Below are 12,310 nucleotides of genomic sequence, written 5' to 3'. Positions count from 1 at the left end.
TTTTACTTAAAGAAAATTCATAGCTGTTAAAAATTGTGGTATTTTTCATAGTCTTATAACTTTATTTTTCATTTATGAAAAACGTTTTTTCACTGGTTCAAAACATTAAAATTTATCAAGGAAAATTTCACATTTAGCTTATAATGATACATACTTATCCTATGTAATGAGACTTACCTGGTATAGGTATATTTCTTTTTTAACACGTCTCATGTTCTTCTGAGAAATAATACCTATTGAAAATTAAAGCTTCCGACACGTGGTTAGAGACACTGACCTTTAAGGTTTCTTGATGTTTAATGTTTCCAATATATTTTTCTGTTTCTTGTTGTTGTTGTTGTTTTGTTTGGTTGGTTTTTTGAGCAGGAACATTGTAAATCTGTGGAGGTTCCCAACAAAATGCAATTTTGTTTCTACAGTAATTAGCTTTTACATACATCCTTCAAAAATGTATTTTCTTATCTTATAAGAGTCCATTAGGGTATAAAGTTAATTACCGAAGCACCCAGTGGAGCATTTCATTTTTTTCTCAGTGTTTTTTTAAAGAAATCACTGTGTGCTTCCATTTACCTTTCTTTCTTCCTGCAATCTTATAAGTAAATAAAATATAATATTTTTAAGTCATTAAAACCTAATAAGAAACTAGAGGGTTATAGTAGATTACATTTCTTTTGTGGTAAGCTGACAGGATAGATCTAATAGTCTCAAATGTCCTGATGAAGTAGCATCTACTTTCTCAAGGGAGGATGTCTGAAATTAAAGACACGAAGTCTCTACTCTACCTTGAGGAGATTCGACAGCCCTTTAAAAGTATTGAGCTTGGAGACTACAGTTCTCTGGCCTCAACGATTCACCCCAGATTCAAGAAAGGAAAGCATTCTTAAGTAATCATTCATGAGAACAATTTCAGTCACCTGACTGTCAAAGAGTAAGCCACCATAAGAATGAGGAAGGAGGCCGGGCGCGGTGGCTCAAGCCTGTAATCCCAGCACTTTGGGAGGCCGAGACGGGTGGATCACGAGGTCAGGAGATCGAGACCATCCTGGCTAACACCGTGAAACCCCGTCTCTACTAAAAAATACAAAAAACTAGCCGGGTGAGGTGGCGGGCGCCTGTAGTTCCAGCTACTCGGGAGGCTGAGGCAGGAGAATGGCGTAAACCCGGGAGGCGGAGCTTGTAGTGAGCTGAGATCCCACCACTGCACTCCAGCCTGGGCGACAGAGCGAGACTCCGTCTCAAAAAAAAAAAAAAAAAGAGGATGAGGAAGGAATATTTATTGCTAAAGCTACATACTTGGGGCTGTTTTGGAAGTATACAGTAGCTGTCCGTGGGTGTGCCTGTGCCTTCTCGATAGATAACTACACTGATATTAAAATGAAAGTGGCCACCAAGTAGCTAAGTTTAATTTGAGCTGCATTCATTTTCTATTGTTGCAGAACAAATATCTCCAAAATGTAGCAGTTTAAAACAATAAACCTCATCTCATAATATTTCTGTAGATCAGAAATTCAGGAACAGGTTAGCTGGGTTTTCCTGGCTCAGGGTCTCTCATGAGGTTGTATTCAAGATGTCATTCAGATGTCACCTGAAGGCTTGACTGGAGCCAGACGATGACTTTCTGGGCATCTCCTTCACAAGCATGGGAAGTTGGTGCTTGCTGTGGGCAGGAGGCCTCCATTCTTTCCACAGAGCTGCTAAGAGTATTGATGATGAGGTAGGAGGGAGTTGGCTCTGGAGGTGGACACTAGATCAATCTGAGGACTGATTAAAACAGGGGCAGGACAGAAGCAGCTTCCCATAAGACATGTCCACCATTGCCATGGCAGTTACAGCCTCTTTCTATGGCAATGACCTGCAACCCAGTAGTTATTACCCTTTTCCTAGAAATTTCTGCATAATCCCCAGAACTGCATAATCTGCAAAACTGCCCTGAGCTGTTGCTCTCTGCCTGTAGGGTAACTCTGCAGGAACAGTCATGGAGCTGTAACACTGCCTGGAGCTGTAACACTGCTGCTTCAGTAAAGCTGTTTTCTTCTAACCGCCATCAGCTTGCCCTTGAATTCTTTCCTGGGTGAAGCCAAGAATTCTGGCAGGCTTGGTCCCACTTTGGGGCTCGTCTGTCCCGCATCAGTGACACTGGAGTGCTTCCGCTCAAGTGAATTATCCAGCAGAGGCAAGGCTGAAACCAAAATGCCTTTTATGACCTGGCCTCAGAAGAGACATACCATCATTTCTGGAATATACGATTGTTTACACAGACTAGCCCTATTCAAAGTGGGAGGGGGCCACAGGAGTATGTGAATTTTCAGAGGTGAGCTTATTGGGGGCCATAGTGTAGTAGACTACCACAGAGCATAGTAATTATTTTGGATTATCAGTAAAGGTGAACTTAAGAAAATAAGTTGTTCTTTTTTTCTGAAACATTCCTTCATCTCCCTTTTCTATGCCTCTTCAGTACCCTCTATTTCCAAATCCCAGTACTTCTAAGTAAGCTGTATCCTTATTCCTCAGGACTCTGCTGTGGTGCCTTTCCTATCCTTTCTCCCTCATGAATTCAACAAATATCTACTGAGGGCAAATTGCATGCCAGTCACTGTTTGTTCACACCAGTGAAAAGATTACTCATTTCATAGAGCTTACCTTTTAGAGTAGCTGCTTTTCACAGTAAGTGGTCTTCTGTCATCCATAATTTTCAGTTTTGTCCTATTAGCATTCTGCTAAAATTAATGTATGTCTAATAAGAAAAACAAATTCAAGGTAAGAGATCAATGATTGGCACTGTCTCTTTCATGAACTGCTTATATTTCAATAGTTATTCTACGATTTAACCTGAAAGCATAAGGTTGGATTTTAAGGCCCTGAGGCAGATACTGAGCAAAGTAAGGAAAACCTCATTTGTACTAATTTCCCTGCTTTAAATCACCATAGGGCCACTTTCATTCAGTAAAAAAACATTGCCATCAACTTATCTCATTCAGCATGGTGTTTTGCACAACATGGAAATGGAAGACTAAGAAAAAAAGGATATTTCAAGCCTAAACAGGGGCACAACACATTAATATAGTTATCAGCATGAACACATGAGGAAAGTCAGAGATTAAAGTAACTCATTTTGCCATTTCCTTTCAAAATTGATGCAGTGTGATTTGAATTTCTCTAAGTATGGTAGAAAGACAGGGATCATCTTTTATATATGTTTATATCCTAACCCAGTGTTTCAGGGATTCTGCCATTTATATTTGTGATTAACTCTAAAGCATCTTTCTATGGGGCTTATTCATTTTTGTATTTTATTTTTTTAGTTTTATAACTGTTTTGACCAATAAATCTTTCTCCAGATGTGACACTGGTCAGCATTGAGGAGGTAAATGGAAACTAATGACACTCATCAAGTTGATGAGGTGAATGATTTGTTGGATCCAGTCACTTAACACTTTCATAAAGTCAATATCAGGGGAAAAAACTAGGCTCTTATTATGGTAAACTGTATTTGTACTGTCAGCATTCTGTGATTTATTACAAACCCGTGGCTAGGATTAGGATATTATAAATGGGGGAAAAATGGAAGGCTCATTAATTTTTTATACCCACAGGTGGAACACATGCAGTGGGCTCATAGAGAACATACTCACCCGGTGTCTGTCTGCAGCCTGCCGTGTAAGCCGGGGGAGAGGAAGAAAACGGTGAAAGGGGTCCCTTGCTGCTGGCACTGTGAACGCTGTGAAGGTTACAACTACCAGGTGGATGAGCTGTCCTGTGAACTTTGCCCTCTGGATCAGAGACCCAACATCAACCGCACAGGCTGCCAGCTTATCCCCATCATCAAATTGGAGTGGCATTCTCCCTGGGCTGTGGTGCCTGTGTTTGTTGCAATATTGGGAATCATTGCTACCACCTTTGTGATCGTGACCTTTGTCCGCTATAATGACACACCTATCGTGAGGGCTTCAGGACGCGAACTTAGTTACGTGCTCCTAACAGGGATTTTTCTCTGTTATTCAATCACCTTTTTAATGATTGCAGCACCGGATACAATCATATGCTCCTTCCGACGAATCTTCCTAGGACTTGGCATGTGTTTCAGCTATGCAGCCCTTCTGACCAAAACAAACCGTATCCATCGAATATTTGAGCAGGGGAAGAAATCTGTCACAGCGCCCAAGTTTATTAGTCCAGCATCTCAGCTGGTGATCACCTTCAGCCTCATCTCCGTCCAGCTCCTTGGAGTGTTTGTCTGGTTTGTTGTGGATCCCCCCCACATCATCATTGACTATGGAGAGCAGCGGACACTAGATCCAGAGAAGGCCAGGGGAGTGCTCAAGTGTGACATTTCTGATCTCTCACTCATTTGTTCACTTGGATACAGTATCCTCTTGATGGTCACTTGTACTGTTTATGCCATTAAAACGAGAGGTGTCCCAGAGACTTTCAACGAAGCCAAACCTATTGGATTTACCATGTACACCACCTGTATCATTTGGTTAGCTTTCATCCCCATCTTTTTTGGTACAGCCCAGTCAGCAGAAAAGGTAAGTGGCAGAAAATACATTTGACAACTTTTTCCTGGATTGAACATCTTCTTTTAGGATGCTTTTCCTCCTTTTATTTGGTTCGCTTATATTCTCTCAAGATGCTTCAGTCTGTGCTATTCTTAGTGTGTGTGTGTGTATATATATATCCATCCATCAAGGTCACATTGCTTTGAATTTGTGTTGACAAAGCCTGATTTTCCATGAAAAACACTTTAATGTGTCCTCCTTGGCAAGGTTGAAGATTGACAGAGCTCACGTCACTTTCTGAGTCTCCCTTTTCAGCTCTGCTATCTGCCAGCATCACTGTTCTTTTCCAAATGTTAATTAAAAGAGGGAGGAAGAAAGGGCAGACATGGTTCACAGGGGTGAGCTGTCCCTGAGATATGCCACTGCATGACAAATGCCTTCTTTTCTGTTCTAATGTAACTCTGGGATAAAGCCATTGCTTGGTAATTATGATGGTTTTAGCCATGGAATCAGAGTTTATAGTGAAATAATCACACACACATGCAAACACTGAACAGCTTTGTTCAGTCTGAACCATCTTACTATTTCTTCTCAGTCCCCATTCTTGTTACTTTTTCATATGTGGAAGTTGATGATGAGGGTAAAAAAAGCAACCATGGACAATTATATAAAGCAGCTTATAAATTTTAGAAGGCAAAGATCAATGGACTCCCCCAACGTAATTTCTTTTGTCACTAATCTCTTGTTAATGCTTTCCACATAAAATACTGCTGGTAAAGAATATCTGTATAGGAAGGGAGTGTTTGCTGAGTTGGATGTTATAGTTCTATGTACAGAAAAGCAGAGAACTAAGGTGAACTCTGAATTCCATGGTTTGGGTAGTGGGATGGAGATAAACCAGCTTGAAAAACAGGAGAATGCTGTCTTTCTGTAATGATAGCCCTTCTGCCCTGATGGGCATGTGAGAGAGTTCTTTCAGAGTGAGGACTTGATTGTTCCATCCTGTGCCACCAGAGATTGTGAGAAAAATGAAACATCCTGGGGTAATTACATTCCCCAGGCTACAGCATTCCAAGGAGGTTCTGCATGACCCAGCAGAAAATCCCAGCAATTTCACAGAAAATTTCCACAACAAGGGGACAGAAAGCTCATTAGTATGAGTATTCATCCCTTCCTCAATCAATGTGGCCTTCAGCTATTTTTGGACAAATAATGTACTTCAGCAAACTTGCTGCTGGAGAGAATAAACTTGTGATTCTATTAAATACGTTTTTTGAAGGAAAAATTTAAAAAATAACCATTTTCTCTCAGAACAGTAACACTACAGAGTTGTAGATGCCCCCTGAGGAGCAGTGATGAAGATGATAAGAATTTCACAGTGAAATGGACACATGAATATGCCAGAGGGTGGAGGTTGCCCTGTGTTGCTGAGACTGTGGAGTTGTTCATTCACTTGAAAACCTGGGGGTTATGTTTAATTTTATGGGTGTCTATATAGCTATGCCCATGCAGACATGATTGAGTGTGGCTAGCAAAATTCCTTTTTCTTTCTTAGCTTTCTTAAATCAAACTGAATCTAAGAAGCACTCTGAAAGACAGATTATAAAATATGTTAATGGATTCATTTTGTATGTATAATATAGTTGAATGAAAAAAAGACTAAAGAAATCAGTTAAGAAATGCTAACTCTAGGAATTTTGAGAATATTTTAGAGTCCACAAATTATTTAGTCATGGAAATGTCGAATTCAGATTAGCTCTACATCAAGGGCTATCACATTATAAATAATGAAGATTTTGGTACTGAGGTACTTCATATTATAAAATTATGTGTTACCCTAAATCTACATCTGAAAATTTGCTACCTGCTATTCTCTGTCCAAGTTTCTTTTATTATTCAAGACAATACATAAAATTATTGACAAGTCTAGACAACATAGCAAGACCCTATCTCTACAATAATAAAAATAAAAAATTAGCCAAGTATGGTGTCGTGCACCTGCAGTCCTAGCTATACAGGAGGCTGAGGCAGCAGGGATTGCTTGAGCCCAGGAGTTCAAGGCTATAGTGAGCTAGGATCATGCCACTGCACTACAGGCTGGGCAGCAGAGTGAGACCTGGTCTCTACCAAAAAAAAAGAAAAACTGCTTGAGAATGTTTATGTTTTCACATTGCATAAATTATTGACATGAATATTAAAAATGAACAAAACTTGTATATCTCTACAAGAAGGCTTTAAATATGTTGTATTGACCTTGGAGGGCCAAAGAGCTGGTCAGTCCTCCATTTTCATTTGTATTGTTCAGACAATCAGCCCCCTGTTATCAGCTTGAAGTGTTTACTACAGCTAGCCAGCGCACACATCCATTAACCCAGCAGCTCCTTACTGAGCATTGTGTCTGTCACTGAGCCAATTATTGAGCCCATGTCAGTCGGCTTCTCTGAGCCTCCTTTGCAAGGCTCAGTCTGGCTCGTAGCCCATGCCTTCCTGATGCCTGCCAGCACCAGCAAGGTGCCAGGCTCAAAGTCAGAAAAGGATCAGGCTCAAGGGCAGGAGAAGATGGTGAGGGGTCAGATCTGTGATGAGAAAGCAAACAATAGAACTGTGCATTCTGTGACTGTGCGTTGGTGACACCGAATTTACAACTTGCTGAAGAGCAAAATGTCTTCCAGTATGCATTTAATTGTTTCTTCTCAGAATAACGTCAGAGAATGCATCGAGCCATACTGGTCTCTCTGAAATTACAAGAAGCAGGTATAACAACTTAGTTGAAAAGTTTAGACAGATATTTTGGGAAACGTTTGGGTAAAATCAAGTTATAAAGGAACACTTGTAGCAATTATGAAGACAGACAGCTTTCTGAAGTGTCTTTATTCAATGGTATATCATTTAACTTCCCCACATTCCTTTGTCCTCTGTTTTTGAAATCAAGATGAATCATTTTTCCCAATAGATTTTAATAACATCATTTGTAAGTACTGCTGAATTCAACTAAATTATGGTATAAAGGCACCTTTTGTTTCCCTATAGAAAAGTGGTGTGAAGGAAGGGTACACCACTGAGGCATAGCCATACAATAACACAAACTCATATAATTGTACTGAAAAGAGAAAAAAATTAAAATGTAATTGACTTAATAGTCAGGAGGAGTATCCTTAGGGATGGTAAGGGGCTGTAAGGATGGCAGAAATCTCTAAAACACATATTTTATCATCCTTAATTGGGCTCGTAAAATCGAGATAATCAGACAAGGGTTACGACACTGTCAACCTCCAGTGAGCACTGTGCGTCATCTAGAGCATCCGATGGAAACAAAACAAAACACCCTCAAAGTGGAAAAGAAAATAAAACTCAAAAAGGCAAGAAAAGAAAAGAAAAGAAAAGAAAAGAAAAGAAAGAAAAGAAAAGAAAAGAAAAGAAAAGAAAAGAAAAGAAAAGAAAAGAAAAGACCTCCAATAAATCTCAAACCAGCTTTTCTTCCAGTGGCCTCAGGACGCATAGCAGCTTAAGTCAGAAACCTGGGTGTCACCTTAGACTCCTCCCTCTACTCACTCCTGTGCCTTTATTTCCTCTTCTCACTTTTAAAAGTCATCATTCTCAATCTGTGGACAATAAGCAATGTCTGAATGAGTATGTCTCTTAACATACAGATCTTCTTATAGTCCATTCTCAATAATGCCTATTCAATGAGTTAATATTAATGATATAATAATATAAAGGCATATTTGTGATTTAAGTTAGACTACAGCACAATGGGAATCTTCTGTATGTATCTTATTGTAATCTCCATTATAACAATTTTTTTCTGAAAAAAATGATTTCCCATTTAATAATGGGTCGTGTATATTTTTTTCTAAAAATCTGTCATTATCACTTATTCTCACATAGGGCTACTACATATTTAAAGAGAAGAGCAAGAAAGAATTATTATAGTTGTCCTTTGTTTCATCCATAATTCACAAAGCAAAGGAGAACTGATGCAACTATTGAGATACTTTTGCCATATCACCCCTCTTGTTCTTTTTCTGTATTTATCTACTTTAGGGGCAGAAGAGTGTAGGGCTACACAGGTGGGCCAGTGGAGTAGGAAAGAGCATAAGCTCCTGAACACGAAATCTTGGGTTCAAATTCTGTGTCTACTAAATCGCTGAGAAAACATAGGCAAGTGCCTGTGTATCTATAGGTGGTAATGAGTTCCCCCTGGATAATACAAATTCCAATACAAAGCAACGTAAAGCAACCCCCTGCCATCGCACCCAGCCCTGTTCTCGAGCTAGAGAAAACTTGGGTTCATATATTCTGGGGAAAAGCAGGATGAGGGACGATTATTTAAAAGAAACACACATACACACACACAACTTCTTTTGTCTCTGTATGGTGTGTTTTTTGTGCTAATAGATACCTCATATTTGTTTTGCTGCAAGTTACATGACAGGAGTCATGAAAAGTGTTTCATGCACATAATAGGCAGTGAATAAATGTTGGCTATCATTATCATTAGACTGTTACCCATGAGGGCAAGGACTTTATTTGATTGTTGTTCCCCATTTTATCTTCAACACTCAGCATAATATTGAGTCTGGAATAGGGTCTTTAAAAAATGTTTGTTTAATGACTGAATATATTCAAATGAATAGAGTAGGAGGATGTGATTTGATTTATCAAAGTAATTGTCTCAATTTCTTCTGCCAGGTAGATCATATCTGAGCAGACTCCCAACTGAACTGAAAGTGTTTTCTTACTTCTTTTTTTTTTTGAGATGGAGTCTTGCTCTGTCACCAGGCTGGAGTATAGGGGCACTATCTTGGCTCATTGCAACCTCTGCCTCCCAGGTTCAAGTGATTCTCCTGCCTCAGCCTCCAAAGTAACTGGGACTATAGGCACACGCCACCCCTCCCAGCTAATTTTTGTATTTTTAGTAGAGATGGAGTTTCACTATGTTGGCCAGGATGATCTCGATCTCTTGACCTCATGATCTGCCCATCTCAGCCTCCCAAAATGCTGGGATTATACGCATGAGCCAGTGCACCCAGGCTGAAAGTGTTTTCTTAAACATAGAGCCTTGCCGGAAGAGTAGATCTTACAGATTACAGCATTTAAAGAGGGCTGTGAGGCAGAGAAGAATCTGGAGCATTTGGAGACAGGACAGAGTTGTTCCTGAGGCATTGTGTACCTGCCTTCAAATATTTAGCAGACAATACTGGAAGAAAAAAAAATATCATCAGAGAGCAGTTGCTGAAATCTTTGTATTACAATTTGAAAAGTGAATAACTCTAATAAAAGTTTTGAGAGGTACTTCAGAGATCGGTAATAAAATTCCTGCTCTGAGGAATAGTCCAGATGAGAAAAGAACAGCCTGAAAATCCTGCAGAAAGAGTGTCAATAACCTGGACAATGATGGAAGAGATTTGCAGAATAGGTCAAACCAGAGGAAAATTTTCAGCCGTACTTTGTCTCCTGACATTTCTCCGTTTCTTTAAAGGAGGGCAGTAGAAATGATTATCAGTATCCACATTGTATGTTTGTAATAATTAAATATTGCATATAACTATCTTAGGCTACCTGTTGGTAAACTATATACCATTTTCTTCCCCCCACCCCCCCACCTTTTTTTTTTTTTTGAGATGAAGTCTCGCTCTGTTGCCCAGGCTGGAGTACAGTGGCGCCATCTTGGCTCACTGCAAACTCTGCCTCCTAGGTTCAAGCGATTCTCTTGCCTCAGCCTCTCAAGTAGCTAGGATTACAGGTATGCACCACCACACCCAGCTAAATTTGTATTTTTTGTAGAGATGGGGTTTCCCCATGTTGGCCAGGCTGGTCTCGAACTCCTGACCTCAAGTGATCCACCCGCCTCGGTCTCCCAAAGTGTTGGGATTACAGGCGTGAGCCACTGCACCCAGCCAACTATATGCCATTTTATTTCCTTGTCAGTTCACAGTCATTTGAAGCAGATCCCCTTGAGCTGTGCCACATTACGGAACTGTTTAATGTATTGTGGTCGATTTTTTGTGGACAAGATCAATTATATGAGACTGTTGCAGTCTGCTCTGGAAGGGGGAAGTAAATTTTCAAAAAATTGGAAAAGAAGGCATGTATGTGGCCTCATTTATGCTCTTAGTTTAAATGATATGCTTGTGAAGATTCAGAGGAAACATGGAATTCTCATGTAGTGCACATGCAGGCAGGACTGCCGAGTAGCTCTCCTAGGGAATGCTGCCTTATATAAGTTTTTGTTTTCATTTTTTTTTTTTTTTTCTGATTGTGCTACATATTATTCCTGCAGAAAATTACCAACTTTAACGTTTAAAGGAATTCTTTTGAGGGAAGCCATCTTACTTCATAGCACAAAGAAATATTTGCTCAATGAATCTTTTTAGATTACACCTCCTACTTTTGGGAGTTCTGAGGAAGCTGTGGGGCTGAAGATTACTTAATTTAAGTGTTGATTATTTGTGGCATTGTGGTATTTTTACACTCAGTTTTCAATTGAAATTGAGTTCACAAAGAGTTTGAATTCTCCGCCCAGTTACAACAATTTATGCAACTAGACCATTAGATACTCAGCCAGGGAACTTATAGCTAGAGCTAATACATTGAAATGGTTCAGCTTTCTGAATATGATTGAAAAATCCTGAGGTACTAGATTTGATTAAGACTGAAATGTAAATATTTTCAGAGTCATAGTGACCATGACTTTATGTTAAAATGCTTTAGGAGAATATCATATACACAAACCTAATCTTTTCTATACAGACAGAATCTTAATGACACCCAGGACTGTTGATAATGCAGAATGTAGTGACTGATTTACTTATGATTTTGTAGGACATTTTCTATTCTTCAGTAGATGCTTGTATCTCATGGAACATACAGGGTGCCAGGAAGAACAGATTGCAAGCAAACAGTTCCTTTTGGCTGTAACCATATATATATATATATATATATATATATATATATATATATATATATGTTGGGAAATGTAAAAGAAAAATCTAAATGTGGTATCATATGGGTTAGTACCACCTACCTTAAAGTGTAGAAAAAATATTTAACCAAATATTAATATATATTCTGGGCTATCTAAAATAAATTCGAAACAGATTTATTTGAATAATTAAAAGAAATATATAAAAAGAAATTTAATCTGGTTTCTGGTTCAAGATAATGGCTGGCACAAAGATACTTGTATGTCCTCCATCTAAGGTAACAAATGATAAAAATAATGAGATTTAAAAAAAGAAAGAAGACTAAGAGGAAGGGAGAAAGAGAAGGAGAGAGAATGAGAGGAAGCCATTATATTGTTAGAACCAACATTTGGTAAAACTGAGAAAGTCTTGAAAAATAAAAGCCAGTTGGGTCTGATTTATGGAGAAATTCAAAGAAGGGAAGCACAACCCAAGATGCATAAGTGGTTCTTACTATAAAAGTCCCAAATAATTTCCAAACCTAAAGTCAGCATAAAGGCCTGAACCAGACATCAGAGTGACCATCAGGGAAATATTTAAAGAACTGCATTTCAGGAGATCTGGACCAGTTGGGCTCCTCCTTACTTCCCCTTTCTGTTCCAACCTTAATGTAGAAAGAGTGCAAGTTAAAGAACTCTAAAGAATGGGAATTATGTGAGGACAGAGGACTTCTGTATATATAAGGCACTGAAAGAGAAAGGGCAGAATTGGAAGTGATTTTATTTCAGATATGACCGGGGGAATAGGAAATACAGTCCTACCTAGGATAAGAATATAAGTTTCTCAACTGTTAGAACAGGTTTCTCCTGCAGTAAGTTCCAGGCTGCTCGCTTGCCAATATCCATG

At 39.1% G+C, this 12,310-nt stretch overlaps 1 protein-coding gene across 10 annotated transcripts in view; it reads left to right on the top strand.

Annotated features, from left to right (window-relative positions):
• GRM8 (glutamate metabotropic receptor 8) overlaps nt 1–12,310 on the top strand; it is an 810,901-nt gene that overhangs the window by 706,748 nt on the left and 91,843 nt on the right. For all 10 annotated transcript variants that reach the window (XR_004229111.1, XR_002733955.1, XM_031936131.1 and 7 more), the window contains one exon: nt 3,594–4,529. Coding sequence is in view for 8 of the 10 variants with exons in the window: in XM_031936131.1 (XP_031791991.1) it covers nt 3,594–4,529 (936 nt within the window). In the remaining 2 variants the exon portion in view is untranslated. The remainder of the gene's footprint in view (nt 1–3,593; nt 4,530–12,310) is intronic.

The sequence above is a fragment of the Piliocolobus tephrosceles genome, chromosome 8 (genome assembly GCF_002776525.5).
Source record: "Piliocolobus tephrosceles isolate RC106 chromosome 8, ASM277652v3, whole genome shotgun sequence".
Taxonomy (NCBI): Eukaryota; Metazoa; Chordata; class Mammalia; order Primates; family Cercopithecidae; genus Piliocolobus; species Piliocolobus tephrosceles.
Note: the sequence above shows the minus strand (reverse complement) of the source record. Positions and strands in the feature narration are given on the sequence as shown.